At 45.8% G+C, this 25623-nt stretch overlaps 1 protein-coding gene across 2 annotated transcripts in view; it reads right to left on the bottom strand.

Annotated features, from left to right (window-relative positions):
- LOC119181245 (uncharacterized) overlaps nt 1-25623 on the bottom strand; it is a 187376-nt gene that overhangs the window by 106118 nt on the left and 55635 nt on the right. For both annotated transcript variants that reach the window (XM_075888993.1, XM_075888992.1), the window contains exons 2-3: nt 21381-21745; nt 20206-20371 (exon numbers count right to left, since the gene is read on the bottom strand). In XM_075888993.1, the coding sequence (XP_075745108.1) occupies nt 20206-20371; nt 21381-21625 (411 nt within the window). In that variant the 5' untranslated portion in view covers nt 21626-21745. The remainder of the gene's footprint in view (nt 1-20205; nt 20372-21380; nt 21746-25623) is intronic.

Here is a 25623-nt window from a genome sequence, read left to right on the forward strand (position 1 = left end):
TTAAGATATATTAGCAATGTCTTGAGAACGAACAATGTAACGCATAAATGTCTTCTGTGTATGTATGATTTTTTTCAGAAATAAAATTCTCTTAAACAGCATTCTTCTGCGTCTCAATCAGTCGTTCGGAGAAGAACGCTCCTTTCTTGCCGTCTGAGTCGGCGTGTTTTTCCTGATGCGGCCAGCCCGAGACATGCGTAAGGGCGAGTGTTGATCTTCAGAACGCTCGTAGGTGGCAATTGCCGGCGAACGCATCCGCGCTGCCCTGATATGTTGGTTCGAGCGGGTTCTTATATAATGGGAGAAGAAGGCACGCACCGACTGCGAGAAACAACACGTCCTGTTTATATCCGGCCTAGTCGGCGGTAACCGACGTGGAGTGTTTACACGAATCTTGCCGCTCCATCGGAGGAATGCGTGGCGATACATCTTCTGCGAATACACAAACGTTTCGAGGGTTGTGTCTGGTATTCCGGAGGAAGCATTCGCGTTCGTGAACTCCTGCGTCACGCTTCGGGCTTTTCCGTCAGACTGCTTGTTGTGAGAGCGTGCAGCACCTTAGTATCAATCTACTTCCTGTGCCCCGACACCACGTTTGCTCACTCACTCACTCAATCAATCAATCAATCAATCAATCAATCAATCAATCAATCAATCAATCAATCAATCAATTAATCAATCAATCACTCACTCATTAACAAAAATAAGTCATGAAATTCTATTCAGTTGTTTTTAGTTCACTCACTACTTCCAATCATTCGCTCTGCAGACTCACTCAGTCACCCACTCTCAGCAACTCACTCGTCAACTTTAATGATCCCGCCCTAATTTTATCACCCCCCCCCTACTCCTTCATTTGTTCTTTCCCACTCAATAGTTATCTCACTTGCATGCTCACTCAATTCTCTAACACGTCTAGTAACTATAGTTCGCTTGCAACTTGCTCAGCGTTTGACTGATTCACTTATTATCAAAGAATAGCTTTTCTTTAATCACTTGTTCATGTGTTTTTCTACTCGACTAAGCATACGAACCCTCTCATTCACTGGCTCAATCAATCGCACGCTCACTCTATCAGAGCAGACTGGTCGTTCGTACAAGCTCCTCTGCTTTTCTTACATTTTATAGATGTTACGTTGAACCCCCTGCATTGGCTCGTGTTATTGTTTGTCTAGAAAAACAACATAGGACCCCCATACCTACACTTAAAGCATTGTAAAAGCGTCTGCGAACTCACGCATTTTCTGCGAATTCGCCGCGATGGTAGTATACGGATTACGAAACTCCCTTTCATCGCATTCTTAAGAAAACTCGCAGAGCATTCCGAATTCGCCAAAGATGTCTTTAAGTCGCAAGCTATCCTGTTCTTTTTTTTTTCTTCAAAGACGATATTAAACATGACAGACTTTCTTCCATACTTCAACATAAAAATTTTTGTACGCCTTTCTGTCTGCATGTCTGTCAGCCAATTCAGCCTACCTTCCGGTGAAAGTTGAAGCTCTTACTCAACGCCAGCCATCTTGATCTCGTGGCTGCGCTCATATACTTGTGCACATTGTCGATGAAAAAACAAATACTACGCACATACGAGGCGCGACAACACGTCAGTATTAGGTCGTGTGTTTCTTTAGTGAAAAATGCATAGATGCGTAATTCTAAAAACCCTAATATTCATTACTCTGCGCTGACAATGCGATGCTATGCACACGTTTTACGCGGTTTCCCTTTTTTTATACATAATCTCTGTCCGCGTCCTAACGCATTCAAATCAAGCCCGGTAAATAAATATATGCTGAGAATGTGTTCGATGTAAGCATCGCTTTCTCGCTTACTTCCAAACTTCCGGATTGTTGAGTTTTGGAGCGGAAGAGACAAAAAAATTTTTCTTAACGCTGTCCCGGTGTCCTTGTTCTCTCGCGTTGCTGATGAAAAAACAAAAGAAAAGTCAAAGTGCGATGGCGTTAGTCGCTCAGCATCCAACCTGTGTGACACATGCAAGTTTTTTTTTTTTTTTTTTGTGACAGCGTGAGCAAATTACACGTTCTGTTTCCAGCAAACGCGTTCATCTTCCCTTTCCTTACGCAGCCGACGCAAATATCATTTGTGTTCGCCGGGAGCAGCTGTACCGATGCTTGTCGTGGGCGCAGCTGGAGCTGCTCATGCAGCCGGCAAAGCTTTGTTGAATTTGCAGCTCGAAGCGGTTTTTTAACGACAGGAAAACAAAAAAAGAAGCATATTGTGTTTTTTGAGATCGTCGCGGTTCTCTGCTCTAGCGTGGTCTGCAATTATCATCGCGTTAAGGTAATTTGAGTTTGTAATAATTTCATCTTCACTTTGAATGATTATGTTTTCTGTTCCTAAGCGCTGAAGAAAAAAAAGGAAACTTGCAGACATGAAACTTGACAAAGAAGTGAACTATAGGTTTGCGCTTCACTCAGTTTGTATATATAGAGTAAATTACAACTTAGAGTTTAAGTTAAAGTACAGAGGGGAAGAAAACAGGAGTTTCCTGAGTTTTTTTTTATCCTTTTTAGGAGAAAAGAATTATCCATCGCAGCGTACCACCGCTGCAAATGGGGACAGTTGGTCTCGCTAAATGACCACTAAACATTAGTCTGTGTGTGTGTGTGTGTGTGTGTGTGTGTTTTGTGTGTGTGTGTGTGTGTGTGTGTGCGTGCGTGCGTGCGTGCGTGCGTGTGTGTGTCTTAGATATCTTTGAGCGTATTTTGCTGCACCCTATGAGTGGTGCAGTCATGAAAATTAGCCTTCTTTCTGTAACAGCTTTTCGACTTCTTCAATATCCTATATAACACATATATATACAGCTATGCGTCCACAGAAGCAACACAATCTAGCACGCAACGCTTCCCCTTCCGCCCAGCGTTCATACCGGAACAAAAAAAGTCTCTCTGTTCATCGTTAAACAAAGCAGTTTAGTTGTTTACCACTATTTGTGATGAAGTCCTGTAATCCGATAACATCCTCGATTTAAAACAGCTACAAACCATGTTACAGTTGATGGATGAATGAAAAAAAAAATCTCTAATATGGTCCCTCGGGTATTCCCTTGGAATGTTCTCTTAGTATGCTGGGCACTGCCAATGCACACGTTCTCAGCTGACTTTATCCGCGCATAGTGGACATGCGTCAGTTGACCGTGCTGTCGGACCAGTCTTGAGTGACGGCGCTCGGTTACGGTACACCTTGACCCGAAGTAGCCCGAGTTGATGCTGGAGTGCAAGTCATATAGTATATTTACTCACGAGTGTCGCCCCAAACGTCAGTTACGATGCAGAATCTTCGGCAGGCTCTGTGATCCCTTGCTGTTGTGTGAACTCAGTTTCCCATTATAGGGGTGCACATTAATCTCGAGGGAAACAGCTGCTTCTCCGAGTCGGGCCTTGAATATGCTCTTACAAAAGCGTTTGTCTCACCCGGTCGTAATAGTGTGTTTCAGTACCGCGTGAAGGCTCTGCTTATCCGAGCATCGGCGGAAAATGATGTCATGCGTGGAACAAAGAGAGTATGTGGTTCTGGGAATCAGAACGGCCCCCGCTGTGGCTCTCCACAGCGACGAGAAAGAGACGCAAAAACACCCTTGTTATGCCTGCTATATTTTCTTTGTTCGTTTCTTTCTTTCTTTGAGTGTGTGTTTGCCTTTGATACATTGTGTGTCTTTACCAGCTTCTGGGGGAATGAAATAACAGCGCCCTTCGTTCACAGATATTGACGCAAAACAAAACACTCTTCGTTTATTTAACACCCACTTCTGAGAGCCATGGCAAGGTATTATTGTCTATGTCGTGCCGTCGTGTTCGTCGTGGTAGTGGTGGTGCTGGAGTTGGTAGTAGTAGTAGTAGTAGTAGTAGTAGTAGTAGTAGTAGTAGTAGTAGTAGTAGTAGTAGTAGTAGTAGTAGTATTGGTGGTAGTAACACAGGTCACGTGGTAAAAAGGGGGAAATTAATAAAGAAAAGATATATCGATGCTAAGGAATTGTGATGATGTCAAATTGCTACGATAGTTATGGGGGTCTCGCCGAGCAATGAAAACACTCGCACGCTTACAGCTTCGGCTTCCAGAGGCTTTCACGGTGTGCCACAGTCTGTTTTTTTTTTATCTCAGCACACAGCAACAAACAAGCAAAAAGAACGAACAAAACAACAAGACAAACAGCTGGTACTAACACATCAAACGATACAACTTCCTCGATTTCCCATCTCCTCGCACGCTTTTGCTCAGGTAAAGGTCACCCTCTTACGAACCGAATTCGAGCGAGCAGTGGCTTCATTTCTTTTTTTTTTGCTGATCATATAATTTTTTTTTCAATTCAATTATTTATTCACCATTAGTACAGCACGAGGTCTCGGAGTTTCAAAGCTGTCAGGGGGACCTCCTATTATTCATTTGTCAATATCAATTAATTGCATGCAAAGGCCCACGGGATGGCTTTCAGCGCTCCCATAGTAAAGTAACAAGTACTCTAAGTCGTTCATCTTTTTGTCTAAACACAAAAGCAGTCAAAGATTGCGGGATCTTCGTGAGAATCACGCCGAAGTGTACCGTTGTTTGAATCAAAGTTATTTCAAAATTAGCGCCAACCACGTCGAGACGTTAATAACGAACCGCAAGAACATATACCGCGGAGAAGCCAAGTTTCACCCCCGAAGAAAAGCTTTAAAACCAAGAATCACGAAGTCCCGGGAACACGTCTAACAAAACAAACAAGGCACCGTAGGACTCTTTATGTCTCCCTTTACGCTGAGCATGGTGTCGCGTCCGAGGCCTCCATTCCATCTAAGTGTCAGTCACTGTATATGTTGTGGTCTGCGGTGTCCAAGACCTTGCATGCCTGGAAGATTATAGACAAAAAACCAGCAATGAAAAACTAACCCAGAAAGTGATGGCGGCTGGGCATAGAACTATATTATACGGTTTGTTTTTCGCAACAAATAATAACTGTCAGTTACAGCTTCACCACGTCACCTTTTTGTGTCCGTTGCTCCGTGCAGCTTTTTTCATGTACGATCCTGTACCGACTCTCCCAGCTGTACACACTGTTGTCTCGGATAGCTTGGACATAGAGCGTACGTCCATATATCTCTATACGAAGCAGCGCCGGTCGCGTTGGCACTCGGGATGGCGATCACCGCAGAGGCCGTTGTCCGCGGGGAAATTCCCGGGTATATAAAGTCCCCCCATCAGACCATAGGACGGAAAGAGGACCATATGGCTTGCAAGCCAGACTACACTGCCACAACGTCGTAAGCGTATACCACAGCATAGTGTCGTTGCCTTGTATAGTGGCGGAGTCCCGTAGCGAATATATATTTCTTCACTCCCACCACCAAGGTCCCACGCTTCGCAGTTTCGTAGAGGATGACGTCGTTCTTCCCTTGCCATGCCGATGGCACGCAGCACACCCACGAGAACCGAAGCTCTCTAGTCGACGAGCAGACGATCATAACTTCGTTGCACTCGTGTATAGTGAGAAAAGGGTGTGATAACGATATGCGACGCTCCCTTCGATTGGCGAACTTCCACTCGATCAGCCATTTTGCTATCTTGCTGTTCTTTAATTCGTCTTTTTTTCTCTCACTGACTCCTACTCTTGCTCTGGTTTCTCACTCACGCATTCGATCAGGTGAGCTCTGTAGCAATCTTGGCCTCTCCTCCGCCGTCTGATCTTTCTTTCTTTCTTTCTTCCTTTCTTTCTTTCTTTCTTTCTTTCTTTCTTTCTTTCTTTCTTTCTTTCTTTCTTTCTTTCTTTATTTCTTTCTTTCTTTCTTTCTTTCTTTCTTTCAGTTCGTTTCTCTCCCTGCACGCATCCAATCTCTTCAGCTCTGCTGTGGTTTCGGCGGCTCCATCATCCGGACCCAGGGCTTGGCGAGAGACAAGCGCCGCAGCGGGAGTGTGCAACACACGCCAATGTGTCGAAAGTGTCTGCCGACTGGGCCGAGCGGAATTCGGGACGACCGTCAGCTACTTCCTCCCTCGCTCGATTATTACCGTTTACGTTGCTTTCTTCTTATACGTCTCGAGTGTTATTTGCTCAGTGACTTTTACTTTTGGTTTCTCTCATTGATCTCGGACTGGTCCCAGACATCTCGCCTCCTAAACACTCTATAACCGCGCGGCTGCTTTAATGCCTCCCGAAGAAGCGTGAAAATATCCGCAGCTTCACTCGGGCTGTTTGCAGTACCAGCAAAAAGCAGCAGCAGCTGCTGCTGTGGAGTTGATAGCAGAGACTGAGGCTCGTGAAAAGAAAAGCACTCGTTGGTGGGCACCAGTGTGCAAGGTTATGATGACCGTGTGCTGAGACTGCCCGCTCTGATATAGCGAATTTTAGATGCGGAGCATCTTATACTCGCGCCTTGTAGTGCGCCGTCCGCGCCGTCCGCGCCGTCCACACCGCTTCTCGAACATTCGACAGCTGACGCGCGCGCATGCGCCGTCGCGCCGTCGCCCACTCTTCCACCATCTGTGCATCCCTTCCTCCTCTACACACCGCGCGCGCTTCACTCCTCCACCATCTGTGCACCCTTCCTCCTCTACACACCGCGTTCGACATCTACAATTCTCCTGATTCTCCAGTGGACGCGCATGTGGCGTCGCGCTTCGAGAACATTCAACAGCTGACAGTGCATGCGCCGTCGTGCTGTATATATACTCAAGGTCGGCGCTCGCTCGCTCAGTTGCCGCTCGTCGGTTGGTTTGTACGGCGCGTCGACGTCCAAGGTCGCGGTGAAATGAATTCCAACGAATCCACAAACACAATGATCGACGTCCCTTCGACCAGCGCCGCCCTTTCGCATACGTGTGTACGTGTTCACTCATTTAACACCCCCTCCTACAACCACGTTAACCAATTTAGCCATCGACCCAAGTAAGTCGCAATTTAACACCCCATTTCACAACCACGTTAACCAATTTAGCCATCGACCCAAGTAAGTCGCACTTTAACACCCCGTTAACCAATTATATGCTCCGCATCCTCCTCAGTGTTCCCCCGAGGGAAGCTGCGGGCAATTTTTTTTTGTTCCTCTCTCTCTCTCTCTTTTGTTTCGGTGGCATTTTTCAGAGCGCTCAATATATTCGTTTCCCCCAAAGTTACTTTATCTACAGTCATGTGAAGGAAAGAAAAAGAAGCCGTGTCATTACCTGCTCCCATCCATCACTTATTTTTACCTTTATATAAAAGCCTCTCATCCGCGACTGTGCAGCGGGTGACAGTATTCATACGATTGTACTCGTGAGTGACACGGCCTGTCTTTCTTTCGCTCTCGCGCGATAGATAGATAGATAGATAGATAGATAGATAGATAGATAGATAGATAGATAGATAGATAGATAGATAGATAGATAGATAGATAGCCATACATACTGCACGCAATCGACGAGGGTTGTTTAAAGGCTACTGCAGTTTGGGAAGAGCTGTACAGCATCCTACAAGCAGAAAAAAGTAGGAAACATGGCCACAAGAAAAATTCCGCCATATCCACGAAGTGAATGATGATGAGTGGGCGAAGCTCCGGAGGTAAACCTGGTAAACCATGAATCCTCTGTACATTTTGCCCACTCGATTTTATTACATCGCTCCCCCTAGCGTACGTCGCCGCACTAAATCGAACGATTGCCTTCAACCAATGACACGCGCCATATGTGACATCATTCCTACTTTATAAGATCTCGCGACTTTCATCAACTACAAGTACCGCTTTCTAGTTTATAACATCTTGCATCTTTTCATCATCAGCTACAAGTACCACCATCTAGTAAACACTACAAGAACTAAACGAGAGGTGGCTACATACAGGAGACGGTACCGCCATCTAGTGAACACTGCAAGAACTAAACTAGAGGTGGCTACATACAGGGGACGGTACCGCCATCTAGTGAACACTGCAAGAACTAAACTAGAGGTGGCTACATACAGGCTACAAGGGACGCACAGCCCACGCCCTAAGGAGCTTCGCCCCTAAAAAACAGAAGCGCTTGAGGCCGGTACCATACATATGAGCAACCTAACATATGCAAGGCACATTGGACCATTTCACGCCAGGCAGTTTAAACGAAAGCACGTGCGAAACCTCGCACGTAGAACAGATATAAAAGGCGCCTACTACGTGCTTCGCATGCTCGATCACCGTGCAGCACGAGAATGAATATATATATATATATATATATATATATATATATATATATATATATATATATATATATATATATATATATATATATATATATATATATATATATATATATATATATATATATATATATATATATATATATATATATATATATATATATATATACAGCTAGCAAACCAGCAGCTGGAATTGAGGAGCACCCTTTATAGAATCACGTTCGTGCCCTATGCGAGGATTTTCCGCGCCCTGCATTCGTACGGGGACGTTTTTCTTGGCTGCCAGATATGCCTAAATAAGAGTTTGTCAGAAAAACGAGAACGAGAAATACTGACAGCCCCTTGAGGTAAGGCCAAGTAGAGGAGAGGCGAATAAATAAAATGCCCTGTTTTACATAGTGCTGTCTGCACTCTGAATCCCGCTTGTATTCCAGATGGAAACATTCTTCTCTGCATAGCGCAATAGAGCTCGCAGACAAGTCCTCATAGAATTTTTTTCGAAACACACAAATCGGCAAGATACCGATATACACGGCTGTGATTAACGTATCTTATTCCTGCCCCTCCTGTTCTTTTTTGTCGTAATTATGAAATTCTCCCGTTTTTTTTTATGAGGACACTAAAGAGCGAAAATATTTTTCGCGAATTAGAAAAGTACAATTTCACAATACCGAAAACACCACTCTGCAGCGATACGGCATTCGGTAATCGAGAAATCACGCGAGAAGAAAATGTGGTGGAGGCCAAGGAGGTTTAAAAAAATTGCTGGAGTGGAGGCTCCTGCAATGCTTTGCCAGCAGTAGTGAAGCCAGCTTTTGCCCTCCTAATATCTCAGAAACATGCTATTTTTTGGTGGTGCCCACTTAGATATCAAGTGGCTTTGATTTGTTGGTTTAAAGGCTATGTTAATTAAAAATTTTAAAAATAGTTGTTTCCAAAAAAATATTTTACAGAGACTAGTATCGATGACATAATCTCCAATGAAATATGCCTTGAATTCGGGACTTACTAAAAAAAAACTAGTAACACAATGACGCACTTTGAGCAGTATGTGACCCTAAAAGGTTGCCACTTCAAACTCATTGGGCGTGCGAGAATAATGCTCCTTCTCAACAGCTCATCGTTTTTTTTTTTGAGTTTGGAAAGGGAATATTGAATTTGCTTTACTGCCGTTTTAACTCGGAGAAAGGAAAAAAAATGCTTCTTGTCGCACGTGATATGTGAATATGTTCCGAGTTTGTGCTTTTTGCGTTCCTTTTTCTCTTTGTTTCCTCGAGTGCTTCGTGATCTGTGAGAATATTGAAGTGCTGTGTGTTACACCCTGTGTATGTTCTCTTGTTTGTACACGCCACTGAAGTTATTTTTGTTACACTAGACAGCTGTACTCACCTGAAATGTTGTTACCAGTTTGCAATAAACTTCCATGTCTCATCATGTCCAAAGTAAAATGGCGGCTGCAAACGCCATCTTAAGATTGGCACGGCTTCACTTGGGGCAAGAATTTCCACTCCAGAATTTATTATAACCTGTTTGACGGAGACGCCAACTTAAAAATCCCGCTACAAAAACCTAGAGACCCTATAGATTTTGAAGGCATCGATGCCTTCAAAATCTAGAGTTTAGGGTCTAGGTACGTGAGACCCTGTTGATCTACAGGGTCTCACGTACTTTATAACAGCTTAAAACTACAATACATAGTCCTCTGTGGGTGCCACAGACCTAACATACGATGTTCTAGAAAAATTCATCGAGCCAATGCCGCAAAAATACTAAAAATGCATTTTGAAATTCTCGAGGTCCCATGCGGAGATTATGCGCGAAACTTATAAATAAAACTTCATCGTTGACTTTTTTTCAGCTAATAATAAACGCATGACAGGGCAACATATAACATTAAAGTTCCCAGAGTGCAGTTTCTCAATCTAAACCAAGTCATTGTTTCTTTTTAGTGTCGCTGTAAAGAGCCAGCCTTGACCACCAGACGGCCTTAATATACTAGCCGACGACATAAAAGGTGCTGAAAACATTGCATCAAGTCCTGTCAAGGGAAAACACGCCACTCAGTCGTATTTATTATCATCTCGACGGGCTTTCATAAGCTGCCCGCTTTCTTCTGTTTCCCCGTAACTCACATGCGCTGGTCCGGCACCTGTTTCCTTGCGGGTCTATAGCTACCTGTCATTCCCGACCAATTTCTCGCCCGCTTCTTTGTTAGAAACGCCAACAGCACCCGAGAATTTTCCCTCTTTTCTTTCGATCTCGGCACCTGGAAGTGCCGACGCGGCCGTTCGAACCTATTAGAAGGATAATGAAAATCGACGCGAGGATGTTCGGTCAGAAGGAAACGGTCCCGTTCTTTCTCGGCTGAAAGATTCTCTCACTGCGTCTAACGACAATTTCTTATAGCAGATAGACGTCAATTACGCCGCTGTTACCTAATACCTCGGCCTAAACGGCCTTCCTTCCGTTCTCGCTAAGGAAAAGTGCAGCCGTTAAAGATTGGCTTCCTTTAGTGATAGAAAATGATGATGATGATATGTGGGGTTTAACGTCCCAAAACCATTATATGATTATGAGAGACGCCGTAGTGGAGGGCTCCGGAAATTTCGACCACCTGGGGTTCTTTAACGTGCACCCAAATCTGAGCACACGGGCCTACAACATTTCCGCCTCCATCGGAAATGCAGCCGCCGCAGCCGGGATTCGAACCCGCGACCTGCGGGTCAGCAGCCGAGTGCCTTAGCCACTAGACCACCGCGGCGGGGCGATAGAAAATGCAGTACTATATCGAAGGAACTAAACCTTCTATAGCTTTCAAAAGCTGCAGGCCTGGTGACAGACTTGCCTGATGGATTCTTGGGTATCAAGTGCGAAACATAACTATACGTGGGACTATCTAGGGGGCGTGGGGCCTACTCTGCTTCTCCTGTGGACCCAAATAAACCTTTAATGATTATCGCCATGCGATTATAGAAATCGTGGAGAGCGTACTAGTTCCGGACTAATTAGCCCCTGCCACACTTCTCGGTGTGCAGGGCCCAAGCTGTCACTCTGAGACTGCTCCAAAGAAGCACCTACCCGAACCCAGCGACACTGCACACAATAATATAACCCCCAATGCTTTCCAAGCACGGACTTCCCTTTGTGTTGGTTATTAAGCGCACTTCAAGCACGTCCTGACAGCCTGCGACTCTGCTGGTCTCCCTTCCCACCGCGAGAAAATGAAGAGGCTAATTAGGGCTCCGGACCAGAGCTCTCAAATCTAGGCCGTCCATAGGGTGCGCGCGAGGGCGGCCTGGTTTAACCTGACCGTCCACAAGTGGGCCTAGCCAGGTGACGTTGGGCTAAATCGCTTCTGTTGTGGACCAAATAAAGTTGCTTCGCTTGCTCGCTCGCTCGCTGACTCACTCACTCACTCACTCACTCACTCCCTTACCACCAAAGGTTCTGTCACCCAGTATATTCTAAAAAGAAGCCACGCAGCTCAGCTCGCCCTTCTGATAATGCAGTGATGATTCTCAAGAACACAGCCTTCGGAAACACGCACTTGGCGACCAAAAGCGAAATGTGGATCAAATAAATAAGAAAATGATTCAAGAGCTCTTCCTCTGTTGAGAAAATTCGGGCAAGTGGTTCTTGGCGGGTGCGTAGCTGGCTAACTATACTTTCTGTAGCGTAAGCTACACCGAACGACGTTGAACAGTTTCGCGTGGCTTATCGATAACCATGCTGCTCTTGCCCGAGGAGAAGTGACGTCCCGCGCCATACAGCTGGGCCGCCAGGGGAGTCCCGGAAGCTCGTGGAGTGACGCGTCACAAGTGGGCTGGCGTGAGCTCACTCACTAGTTCGTCCATTCGTACGTCCGTGCGTTCATCCATCGTACCTGTTTGGTCGCCAGGTTTTGGCACCAGAACTAAGTGTAGAAAACGACGAACTTACCAGCATCCACACACCTGGCTACATTGAAGGTAATAGAACTGAACGAGCTGGCACACGTGACTGTTGCTCGAGCCTGCGGCTCTTCTCGTTTATTTTTTAACACTGTCCTGACTGACCGCGTCACAAATGGAAGGCTGTCGCCGAGCACATTTTGGAATTCACAAATTTTCAATTCTCCTTGTCTTTTTCTCTCTGGCGAATGAACCACGCTTGGTATGCGTGTACGTATACGACAGCAACAGAGACGCGCGCACGCGAGTGAGTCTGGTGTTCGCTCCCCCCCCCTCCTCCCGCTTATTCCCTGATGAAAGAAAAAAGGGAGGCGGGGGTGCGAAGTCTGCCTTATACTTTGACTTAATGAGGAGGAAGGGCACTGCAATGAACCTTCGGTCTTTCCGAAGGAATCATGCGCACGTCTTTGGAAAGCAGTAACAGAAGGCGCGAATCCCCATAAACGTTGCTATTGGTCAATGAGAAACATATCTGGCATCTTGGCCATTGGACCCGTTGCTGAATTACGAACGTGTCGTTCTGGGTGCCACCCATATTAGAGAAAAGCGCGTGAGGGGTTTCCTTCGATAGGGAAGAAGCCAGCGAACGCCACCGGAAACGCCTGGGCCAATGGAATCCGCATAGGAGACGTGCATTGATCGTGCTCCGGCGTGCGCATTCATACAGACGTGAAGCCTTACGTGAAAAAAGCATGGTGGTGGACTGCTTTTGACTCCAGACAGCAGGGAACAAGAGGCGAGAGACAGGTTTGCTGCCTGCAGAACAGGGTTGCCAAGATCGAGTACCCTAATGTCCCTAGCTGGGCGACCGTATGAAACCCATTTTCCTGGTAGATTCTTTCTGACTAGAAGAAGCGCTCCTTGTTTGACAAAAAAAAAAAAACTTAAGCATCCAATGTTACCACGGGCTATTTTTTCTTTGTTTTGATGGCATTGCATTCCATCAATACAAAAAAATCTCCACCCCAGCACTCCATACAAATGGTTAACCAGCGAAATTGAAACGTGCGCCCCAGGTGTTTAAGCAGTGGTTGCAACCCGATGTGGCATTGCAGCCATTCGTAATTATTGGCTTCATGTTCGTGCTTCTTAATGTGGTTAGACACGTTTGGCTTGGGTTTACCCACCCCAGCACTGCGTACAATTGGTTAACCAGCGAAAGCTGAAAAGTGTGAACCCTGTGCTTAGCAGCGGGTTCAACCTGATGTGGCTGCCTAATTGAGGAAGAATTCACTTTTTTATTCATTTGTTTTCCGAGCCATACTTTAGGCGTTCTCGGAAAACTCCGTATGCACAAGACGCTGCAGGAAACTTTTTTTCGCAAGCTATATTTCAGTGGAAGACTACATAGATAGTCCCGATTTTTTTTTTTCAGAGTAAATTGCAGATTGTTGAGCGCCAACGTTAGGGCAGTTGGTCTGGAACGACTCTTAACAATTATGTTATGGCTCTTTCTGTTAAATATATCATTTTTTAGACCTTGTTAGTTCACTTTGAGACGGTTCTGAGCATTGCTATAATCTTGTAGTGAGCGCCTTACTGTGGGCGTGATCCCGCCATATGATATGCATGAATAGACGTCATGCCAGGCGGCTCAATAACTATCTCTTTCTCATGTTCTCTCTAAAGCAGTGTAACGTTCAATACACATAAGCACTCGCGTAGCCTTGTGATATCTGGCAGAAACTATTATACGTACCATACATGGGATGGAAGCAGTGAAAGCAGAGTGCTGTGTGGCGAGGACTCGGGCTCCTATCAACTTTCATCAAGTAAAAAAAAAATTGATTAACGTTAAAGCAGACCTTCGGCGTACAGAATTTGCCTAAAAGATATAAAGAATGTACACTTCATCTGTGCTACGCGGACGGCTGTCTATGTCGGGCTGAACAACAGTTGTCTGCTTACACTAGAGGGAATGATTATGCAATAAACAAAACGTAGAAACAGACAGACAGACAGATATATAGACAGACAGATTACAGATTACAGATAGATAGATAGATAGATAGATAGATAGATAGATAGATAGATAGATAGATAGATAGATAGATAGATAGATAGATAGAGACAGACAGACAGACAGACAGACAGACAGACAGACAGACAGACAGACAGACAGACAGACAGACAGACAGACAGACATCTATGTGTATTGTCTTACTAAAATTTCATGAATAAGCCTTTCTTTGCCATCTCTTTTTAGAACTAATGAAGGGACATTGATCACGGGCTTGTTCTTCTTTGTTAGACATAAGGTAATGAATTTGTGTGGTATCATTAGTTTTTTTTTTCTCGCATTTTTGACGAACATTGCTTTGTTGCTTATAAGGATGTCGACCTGCTGTCACTTGTCGCGTACCCAGAGGGCACCTGCAGTAGTGTAGCCGGAACGTTTTTTTTCAAAGGGGGCTCAACGATACTTTATTCCCACCGCGGTGATCTAGTGGCTAAGGTACTCGGCTGCTGACCCGCAGGTACCGAAATCGAATCCAGGCGGCAGCTGCTGCATTTTCGATGGAGGTGAAAATTATGTCGGCCCATGTGCTCGGATTTGGGTGCACGTTAAAAAACCCCAAGTGGTCAAAATTTCCGTAGCCCCTCCCTACAGAGTTTCTCATAACCATAACGTGGTTTAGGGACGTTAAACCCTACATATCAATCAACCATACTTTATGTATATTTATGCCTGCCGCCCTGGTGACGCCAGTGCACCAGGGGGAAGTTAGTTGCAAAAGTCCAAGTACCTCCTTCCCCCCCCCCCCCCACCCCGCCGCAGGCATGCTTTAACCTTACATGTGCGTATCTGCTCATACACATATACAAACGCGTACACAAGTAAACATTAAGGCTGGTTGAACCAACCCCACCGTCCTCCTCACCTCCCATCCAACTGAATAAAATGCTCTCGCTAAATCCTAGTCTGACACGTCAAACCAAAGGGACCAATCTGACCTTAGACATTGACCAAGAGTGTGTAAGTACTTCTTTCTTGCTTTTGTCCGATAAGGTGGATGACTTATTAGACAGCGGATTCATAGTGTCAGTGGTGTCATTCGCATGCTTGCTTACACTCGTAGTTTTCTCAAATGAGGCTTGTTTTAACATAGCGCTTGCTTCCTCTACATGTTTCTTTCTTCATTTATTTAATTAATGGTCTCGCATTTTTGCATCATCCTTTACAATCTGCTTACATCATGCGGTAGCTAAGGACACTTAACATTTATTGCATGCGAGAATCCTATTCACCCCCGAATAAAAGAAAGAAGACACGCCTTGGAATTTCCCGACATTACTTGCTTGCGTGATCAATAGCCCTTTCAGACGAATATGGATTTAATGACCTCCGCTCAAATTGCTTTCTGGAGGCTCGAACTCCAGCTACTCCACAAAACAGTGTATTACGGGTTCCCTCACAACACATTGGACTTCTTTGTGTCCCAGTACTTTTTTCCGCTTTTTTCTAAGTTTCGCTACAGTTTTTTTTGATAACAAACAAGATGCAGGCTGGAAAAAAAAACATGCCTCGAAACTCTCGTTGCGTTGCCTTGTTGCTGTAAGATTAACACGCGCGTTCCAGGACCAATTTGTTATCAGAATCGAGGGGTGGGGGGGTGGCTATCTATATCTGCAGACGCCAGTAACAATAATGCTGGGCGTGGAACACTTCCACACGCGAAAAACAATTACTTTAGCAGGAGGTACTTCCCAGCTACGCTATACAGGTATACCGTGTACCGTATACACTCGACTAAGGGCAGCGTTCGTCCCTAACTTGGCTTCCAGATTTAAAAAAAAAAAGAAAAAGAAATCTCGCCAGCACACGGCAGCGTCGTCGCGTCTCGCGTACGGCGCATTTCAGGGGAGCCACAATGTGTCAATATATTTAAGGTCACCGAGATTTTCAATGCCATGTATGGCAGCACTGAGGGTGATTGGATACATGAACACCAGTATCACCCGAGTAGCGGTGATAGGCCGAGCACGCCCAGTACGCTTTGATCCAGCGGCCGCGCGCCGTGTCTGAGCAGCGATGGCGATGAAGACATGTAGCGAGGACGTCCGCAACTATAGACGCCAGATATCGCAACTTGAGGTATATATGGCATGATTAAATGGGGTTTTTTCCACCCGAGGACCGTGAACCGTAAACTGAAGAAAAACTTCACACTTCCGTAGAAGGGCGAAATTTGGGGAAAGGCCACATCCAGTGAGAATCGCGGGGAAAAAAAAAAGTGCAGCCCTTACAAGAGTGTATTAGTATATAGGTAGGAGTAGAGAGCATTCAACTTTCGTTATGGTACTTCTATGGGTTTCGGAAAATAAATTCTTACAGGCCGTGACCTTCGCGAGTGAAAAACCCAGCTGCCAAGCACGGAGCTCGTGTTGAGAGCTCGGGAAAACGCGACAAACAAATGCCATGCAAAAACGGTACAATAAGAAGCTCTTCGTAAACTACGGTATACGCGCGAATACGCGTACCACCAACGCACCTGAAGGTGCGCTGGTGGTACCAATAAACGGTAGTTTATTGGTGGTTTCTAATAAGCAGCGCTCCCTCGATCGTCGACTTGTCACCCGTCCGTGGTTTCTGATACGGTACTGTGATATTTTATCTAGGTATCTTTAAATGCCATTTCGCGTTGCCATATTTTATTTCAGTCTGAATGTGAACGTGTCACCGACGTTGTTGCCCAAGCAAGTGAGTTAGGTGGGAGCTTCGCGCAATGCGAGAGGAAGAGATGTATGCATTGAGTCAGATAGGCCCGCGTTTGCCTTCGTTTGCTCCCATTTTCGCGTTTCGGGAAAAGTTCCCGAATTGCCTCCCCAATTCCCAGCTCTGTCAACATATATTGGTTTGTTATTTGTCTTCTTCGACATTGCCTCGGGTACTTTTTCTCGGGCTATTGTGACAAATGACAAAAAAACTTGATTCCCTCCTCTCTCTGCGCGCGGCTTGTCATAAAAGGCTCCGAGTTGGTGCCGCAAAGGCACGTGGTACTTCTGGGTTCTCTATTCATAGGTTGTTTATTAATATGTATTTTCTTTGTAACTGCTGTTGTACCTTAATTTCGCCCAGCAAAAGCCGTGGATGGAAGGACACCCACCTTACTTGAAAGGAACAATAAAAAAAATTGTGTGGAGAGGACGCCTAGAAGAAAAAACTTCAGAAAGATGGTCTATCTTCATTTTCGCCCATATATTCGTGAAGTTTCGTGCAAGCTGCCAGAGAATGAAGCGACGGCGCCTGAATCTGTGTATGGAAAGGACGTGAATATTGTGAACAATGGGAATGATTTTCTTCGGAACGCCTCAAAAAACGATGCGCATCTCCTTTTTTCGTTTCTTTCATCCTGGATACATTTAGGATACTCAGTTCATTCTTTGGTCTATAGAGCAAGCTGTTAGAAGCACCTCTCTACACCCGAGACTTACTTAGTTGGGTGAACTCAAATAACAAGTTGTAAGCAAGTCTTTTTGAAGGAGTATTTCTCGAACAGAGAGCAATGCCATCGTATACAAGTTCGGCAAGAACATCGAGTGTATTCTCGAGATGCCTCGTCGCTGTTCGCCCACGTGCGGAACAATGGGAAGCTGCCGCCAAAGGGCTCGAACGAATATGATGTTGTGCCATTGAAGTCTTAAAAAAAAAAGGCAGAGAGAGTGAAGCAAGATGGCCCGCAAATCCCTTGAGGCTGCGAAGCGAAATGCAAACTTTCATTTTTTTTTTTTGAAAGGGAGATTTAGACACACGAAAGAGCTGGGACGTTGTTTGGAAAGCACAAGGAAGCACGAAACTCATGCATACGAGTCCTTTCTAACGTGTTGCGCACTTTTCAATTACGTGTAACCAGAACGGAGGAGCTATCATCGTCGGAAAATGATCTTGAGCTGCGCCAAAACCAACTGGTTATGCGGACGCTCGGCCCATTAAGAAACATTGCGAGTGCCCTGAATGTCCAAATGCAGGTGTACCGCTAACTATAGAGAGGGAGAGAGAGACTTGGCTTGTCTGAAATGAATAACGACGTGGGTTATGCTTAGCTTTGATAGCCTTAGATACTCTAATGTAAGACGAGGCTGACGAATTCGTTGTTATGTTGTCGAACGGTAAGAACAAAATGACAACGCATTAGCGCACATGGAACCCCGATAAACGAAAGAAAAATAAATGACAGCGCACTAAGACAGTATTTTTCAAAGTATTGTTTGAGATTAAGCTACCGCTATTATAGGACACAACTCAGGAAAGAAGCTGTCAAGCGCGGGCGTTTTTTTCCCCTTTCCATTCGCCCGGGCAGACGCGTTTTTTTTTGTTTGTTTGCGGCGGCCCCGGCTGACGCGGTTCGGAGGACAGGCTCTGGCCAAATGACTGGAGCGCTGCAGCCGATTACTTTCACGACTATAAATTCCCAGCATATCCACGGAGTGAATGATGATGAGTGGGATGAGTCCGTCCGTCCGTCCGTCAGTCAGTCAGTCAGTCAGTCAGTCAGTCAGTCAGTCAGTCAGTCAGTCAGTCAGTCAGTCAGTCAGTCAGTCAGTCAGTCAGTCAGTCAGTCAGTCAGTCTGTCTGTCTGTCTGTCTGTCTGTCTGTCTGTCTGTCTGTCTGTCCATTCATCCGTCCGTTCGTCCGTCCATCCGTCCGTCCGTCCGCCCATCCATCAGACAGACAGACAGACAGACAGATAGATAGATAGATAGATAGATAGATAGATAGATAGATAGATAGATAGATAGATAGATAGATAGATAGATAGATAATGGAGGTATTAAAGATTCTAAGAGGATACTGAGAGTTGATGAAAACAGTGCAAAGTCCTAACTAAAGCTATTGCAGCGTCCTGGTACTATACGCAATGACGTTGTTATTGCACACATCTTTGTATTCGACCGGCGCACGCCAGCACTCACACCATAGCCGTCACCTAGTAAGGGAAACAGAAATTGTTTCAGTGTTCGTTTTCATGGCGGGTCCGGGACAACATCATTATACACACCACAGCCGTCACCTAGTAAGGGAAACAGAAATTGTTTCAGTGTTCGTTTTCATGGCGGGTCCGGGACAACATCATTATATTTCCTTCAGATTACCCTTTTGTGTAGCGCGTTCATGATTATGAAGCCAGTGCTTCTTCTAGTCCTCTTTTTAAAGCGTACGAAATTGAAGGCATTGAATGGTTATACAGTGGAGCCGACTGCGAAAACCCTGCCCGTCGTCAAGAATAAATACGGCCACGGCTTGAACTAGCAGCAAAATATAAAGGCGCGAAGTTGTAAGGCATTAAAGTGGATCGAATTTTACATCATATTGTCGCTGTAACGTGGTACTTGTCTGTACGACGCGACAAAAGTGCCCGCTTCGGATTTCCCTTCCCGGAGTTTGACAATGTGATGCGTTGCAATAATAATTGCTCCGAGAGGCATTGCTCGAGCGAACAAGGGAAGAAAATGAGCTTATGCCACTGATTTCTTTCTTGGGCTGTTATATAACCGCTTATTTTATTTTCAGCAAATGCGAGTGCCTCTCGAGCAATTATTGCGTTTGACAGACCATAAGTAACGTCGTGGTTGCCTTCAGGGATGTAATTATGGCATCGCGCGTCAGATAGCTAAATATTCTATTGACTCATCGATTGAATAATCGATTCTTCGGGACGTTTAATTCTGCAGCGCTGATGTCACTCGGTCCCCTTCGATCGCCATCGGGCACGATGTGGATCGACTTGTTTACCAGATGCTAAAATAACTGAAGTTTTCATTCTTTTGCGTGAAGAAGTATAACCAAGGAAAACATATAGTCATCGTCTTATAATGGTGACAAGTCCTTCACTTATCTCTATATAAAACGAGGCCGCTTTGTACAGAAATACAAACAAAAGATGGAGATGTACCATTGTTATAGCCAATCATCAGTATAAGGGCTGTATTTCCCAACTGATATCATCAACGGCAATTTTATCGACCTATATGTATACCTTAAGAGCAACGAGAGAGTGATTGTGGATAGTATATTCCCTGGAACCATTTAAGGAGTACGTCGTCGTGCCCGTTTACAGAGCAAAGCTGCAAGTTTGCCGGTGCTGGAACATTCACTTCCTCACTCACCTTCTTAATAAGCTGTATGGGGAAGCAGACCTCTCCGGGAGCCGAACCAGTGACCTTGTCCGGCGTGACCACTTCGCAGCCGGCCAGGCTGACCGATATTACGGGTACCTTGTCCGACAGCTCGTAGTAAGCGTCCAGCTTCTCCGCGTGAAGTGCCACATACAGCCTGTGAAGAATACAAGCCCCCGTATCGACGTTAAATTCTCCGTCTATAATTGCACACCGATAACTGGGCTATCGCGTTCTTCTGGACCAGGAGTTTCATCACCCTTCCTTCGAACACCGCCTTGTATGAGTTACGCATATAGCTCGCCGAATGACCGTACTGGAGGAGATGTACCGTTGACAAGCAGCGAAGTTCCCTAGTAGACTAAACTTTTCCCGAACATCGCGCGTATGCTTGAGTTCCTTGTTCGTTCAGTTTTAGCTGTATTTTTCGGGCAATCTTCAATGACATATAACTTAGTTGCCCTTATTGAAGTGAAATAAAGCAGTATGATTAGCATGGCTCAAACTTCTTTAGTTTACCTCACAGCTAACGTGAACCTTACGTGACATAGCGGTTATGTCCCGCATACTGCAACGCCGTGATCTGAACATCCCATTTCCGTGACCAAATCGCAGTTTTCGCGAAGGACGCTGGTGATGGCACCACCACATACGCATCAGAGGGGACCAGGCACGAGCTGAATCTGCATGCATGCTGTCTTCATTTTATTGTGATAATGTTCCGTCCTCCACACTGTTTTTGCTCCCTTAAAAAATGAACAAATTAGCCCCTGAACACACTGTACTTGATTAAGCTGAAGCTCTACTCCTTTTCAATCGCCATTTTAATTTTATCCCAACCCCGAGTAGCCGGCAGAAAGTAACAAACTTATATCAGTCTCCTTCGTTATATAAGCCTGTATAAAGCATATAAAACGCCAGATGCAGTATAAATGCCTACACCGGTCTTGTGTGTGTGTGAGCGCTGGCGTTTCGACAAATGGACTTGTCTTTCTCAAGGCTAGGACTGTTCTAGCATTGACGAAGACAAGCGCACTTGTCGGAGCGTCAGCTCGAACACACAAGTCTTGTTTACAACTTTTTTCATCACAAGCTTCTTCCTATTTTCCCTTCCTGCCACTTTTCACGTGCAGAATAGCAGTTCGGTGTGCGACTCGCAGTCTCACCTGAACCATACGCGTTCTCCGGACAGAACGTGCAGATATCCATCCTTGATCGGCAGTGGCCTGACGGGCCGCGACAGTTCGGCCAGGCCGTCGCAGGCCTCTTCCTCTTCCGAGCTGCCATTGTTGGGTGGTTGCGTCGAGCCACCCGGCTGCTGGAGAGGCTGGGCGCCCGAAGACGGCGAGGAGGCTGTGACCACGTCTTCTCCGCTGGACATTCTGCGCAGGCGCCGGAACCTCAGGCCCATGACGGCGGGTGGCCGGCTCCCGCTGACGCCGCCATGCCTCTGGCCACTCTCGCCGGTCCCTTCGCCGGACACCGGGGTGAGCGAGCCTCCAAACAAGGGCGGGCACCAACCCTGGTGGGTCTGCAGCACCGAAACAGTTGATGTAGTGCTTCGCTTATAGATGTGTACTCAGAAGAACTTATATGTTCCCCTCATACTGGATGACCAACTCGGTCAACACACTGTTGTTCTAAGTTTACTAGTTCACTGGGCTCTTTTTTTAAGTGTTCTACTCCGTCACGTATGTGCTTGTGTTGTTCGTTTCTCCCTCTGTCTGCGTTTGTTTACTCAGTTTCCCTCATAATGGATGTGAACTAGCGGCAAACTACGACTCGTTATGTTTTGCGGAAGTCTGGTGGCCGACTGTAGAGCTTAATGCAAATTACCAAGCTTGTAGCAAGCTTTCGTTTGCATGTGTTACCGAGAGTGTAGCTCATTTAGTGAAGCACCGCACGTATTATTCGAAGGTCGTAGGTTCGATCGCTGCCGGCATCAAATTGCCTTTTCGTTTATTTTGATTTCTTCATACTTATGCCATAGTTACTACAAGTAACGTCCCCTATACTTACTTTGGTTCGACTGTCTGCTTGTTTTTATTAAGGTTGTGCCTAACAAAAGAAAAACCAGCCTTGAAGTTCTCCTTCTGTCGCTCATTATTTGAAATCTGCAGTAACTTTTCCAGGACCTTTACCTTTGTGTAAACAATTCTGGTAGCCTAATCTATGATTCCCTATGGGCTATGAACTTTGATCTGTTCCATATAACTGTTCCCGCATGACTTAATTATCATTGACAAGCGCCTTTTGAGTGTGAATAGATGAACTGCTGTTAACTGCCCATAAATCATATATAAACCACATGACATATAAACCGACACAATATACTTTTAGACGCCTAGAACTCTTATCAACTGCTGCCTTGAAAGCACCTGTAAATGAATTATACACCGCCTTTAAGCTCTTCCTTGCTCGTGCACGAAGAAGATCTTCCCTGATTCCCGGGATCAGCTTTACGAAGAAGATGACGACGAGACAACAGCGTCGCAGTGGGCGACTTGTCCACAATTTATAGCAACATAGCGGCAACTTTTCGCGAAATCCCTGGGCTTAAAAGTTCGCGAACCATCGCTTCGCATTCTTAGCGTCTTTCAACGCTCGTCGACTCTACTAGACACATTGTGTACGTCTCTGCAGCCATCCGCTCACTTACCTCTCTCGCGATTCCCTGTCCGGGCAGTGTGATCTCGCAATGTACTCACTGCACTTTTTTGTGCACCACGTCCCCACGAAGCGGACATTATCTTTTTATTTCCTAATCCCCTTTCACTGGCGGATAAAGAACTCCCGTGATTGTATTACGGTTAATCTGACGGCATTGTGCTGCCCTTTTTATGCTGTCTTTGTGCACTGCTGGACAATGGCACCCACGTCAACTGGGTGCCGGTGCATTAGCGTCTCTCGCGTCAGCAACGTGAATGGCGGTAAAACACGGAGCACAGGAATCGATAATAACTGGACCGAGAGCAAAAAAATAGAGGAGAATGAGTGTATTGGGCCAACGTATGGGCCATGATTACCCCTCGTCAGGCGCCTAATGCGAGCGACTGGTAGACATAGGCAAAGTAGGCGGTATATCACCTTGCCTGAGTGGTATGGGAGGTATCAAATGGACAAATGGACAGATTGTGCGCGTTTTGTGGGTTAGGCTAGCTGTGCTCAGTTAACTTTTCGTGCATCCGTCTTACGCTCTGCATCAATAGCTATTGAGATGCATGTCTTTCTTTCGGTTTCGCACGCTGCTGTCGGCATCGTTGTGCAACTTTAAACAACTGGTTGTATAAAATACATGAGACTGCTTTACGTACGACTGCTCGTACAACATCTGTATGTACAACCCTCGGAGTAATTCCGTAACGTCTAGTTGAATAAAAAATTACACCAGTCACCTTGCCTCCACGTTCTTCGCATTACATCGATTCCCATGCACGTGAAATCTACCGCAATACTTTTTTGCAGACTAGTTCGTTCATACTTGAGAAATTGAATTGCTGCACAAACTTGAAGGAAAACAAGGGAGACAGAAAAGAGCGCAGTTCCTGCGCTCTTTCCTGTCTCCCTTGTTTTCCTTCAAGTTTGTGCAGCAATTAAATTTCTCAAGAAATCTACCGGATTTTTTCACATCAATCTATTTGCGCAAAAATTTCTCGAATTCTGAACGAGAACGAGCGAAGTTACAGGAGTTTGTCGCGCGCTTTAAGCGCTGTCTTTCTCCCCACGTCCCGATAAGCGCGCTGGAAGCTTAACAGGGAGGGATTGCAGGGCAGAGTTACATCACTGTGCGTCATCACCTTGAAGGCGCGTGATAAAACGCAGTCTCTCGCCCGCGTTGCGGTTCCTGGAAGTTATAGTGGCTCACTGTGTAGTGTTAGCAGACTACATGGAGTACGGCGTCGGTGCGTGGAGGCAAACCGGGGCAAAAAGCGCGTCTGATCCCCATGCCGCTCCTGGTTTACGTCACTTATTGGCCCATTGGGTGCGGTTATCTGTTGTCCGACGTCAAACAACAGATGCCCGGCAGCACCGAAAGGGGGGAGCACAAGCCTCTGCACGAATAGAGCGCAGCTGTGACAATACCAACTTTGCGACTCCGCTTGCGAACTCTCCTCGACGTGCGCGACTGCAGGATTCTACCGAGATGTCCATAGCAGTACCTGCAGGCATAGGTCGGCGAAAAGTAGTAGAACTCACCGAGAATCACTCAATGAATCTATCCTGTGGTTTGGGCTCACTCACCGAAATTTTCGGGATCCGGACTCACTCGGCATCAAATTCGATTAAATATTGCTCATCCGTGCTCGCTCAGTCTCACGGCTCGATCTGAGTTTGTGCGAGTCCGAGCGAATCGACTCAGGAGTACCTATACCTGCAGCGGCCAAGCCGAAAGAAGGAGGGCTTTCTAACCCTTAAAACATTTCAATTTTGCTCGTATATACAGATGCATGCATACAAACGCACACACGATCGTACATAAAGTACGATTGATCCCCCTCCTCAGCCGAAAAAAAAAAGCTTGCTATACGCCCCTTATTGTGCGCTATCGGCAGGATCTGTTTTGTCACCAAGCCCGAGGGCTGGTTCGTGATATACTGTAAATGTTATGGGTTGACAAACAGCTAGAATAGAAGGAAATAACTTGACCGAACGGATGCTCAGGACGACTCCTTGTATTTCGGGAGTTTCTACGCTCATACAATCGATAATACGTTGCACCAACTCGCCTTGCATACCACCGCCGTGATTCAGGACCCATTTACTATCCGCAGAGCCAACTGTTGAGTGCGGGCAATGAATTTCTCTTCGCTACATTGCATGGATATAACCATAGATATGCACGAACGCAAGAAGTACATTCTGGCTCCTCTTCCGTGTCAGTGTTGTCCTAAGGATTTCAAGAGCTTGGCTATCGTAAAGCAAAAGTGGGCATCGTTTGGCTTATTTATTGACTGTTTGGTAGACGTGGTAAGATAAGGGACGTTTTGCGTACGCTGTAATCAAAGAGCCACGTCTTGGAAAATACGTCCCTCACACGTGCCTCTGACTGATGAAAAGTGTCAATTCCTTCTCAAATTGCAGCTTTCGGTGCTAATCAGAACAGACATTCCAGCTATGAAAGTATATAGGGCGTGTTATTTGTAGTAACCGTGATATCAATGACAATATATTAAAGCGGACGGAAGGGTGGCTTGCGGCTGGCAGCGACCAGGCCTCTATCCTTTAACGCGTAGGTCAGCAGGAAAAAAAAACAATGTTTCATGCTCGCCGTCATGGCTATGAGGGGCACTGACTAGTAGTCGCAGATTTAAATGCATATATGTTCCAAATAAAGTGAATGGGAGGGTGACCACCACCGCTTCAACTGCTGGAACATCGGACGTGTTATTCGAAGGTTGCAGCATCGGT

This window comes from Rhipicephalus microplus, chromosome 3 (genome assembly GCF_043290135.1).
Source record: "Rhipicephalus microplus isolate Deutch F79 chromosome 3, USDA_Rmic, whole genome shotgun sequence".
Lineage (NCBI taxonomy): Eukaryota > Metazoa > Arthropoda > Arachnida > Ixodida > Ixodidae > Rhipicephalus > Rhipicephalus microplus.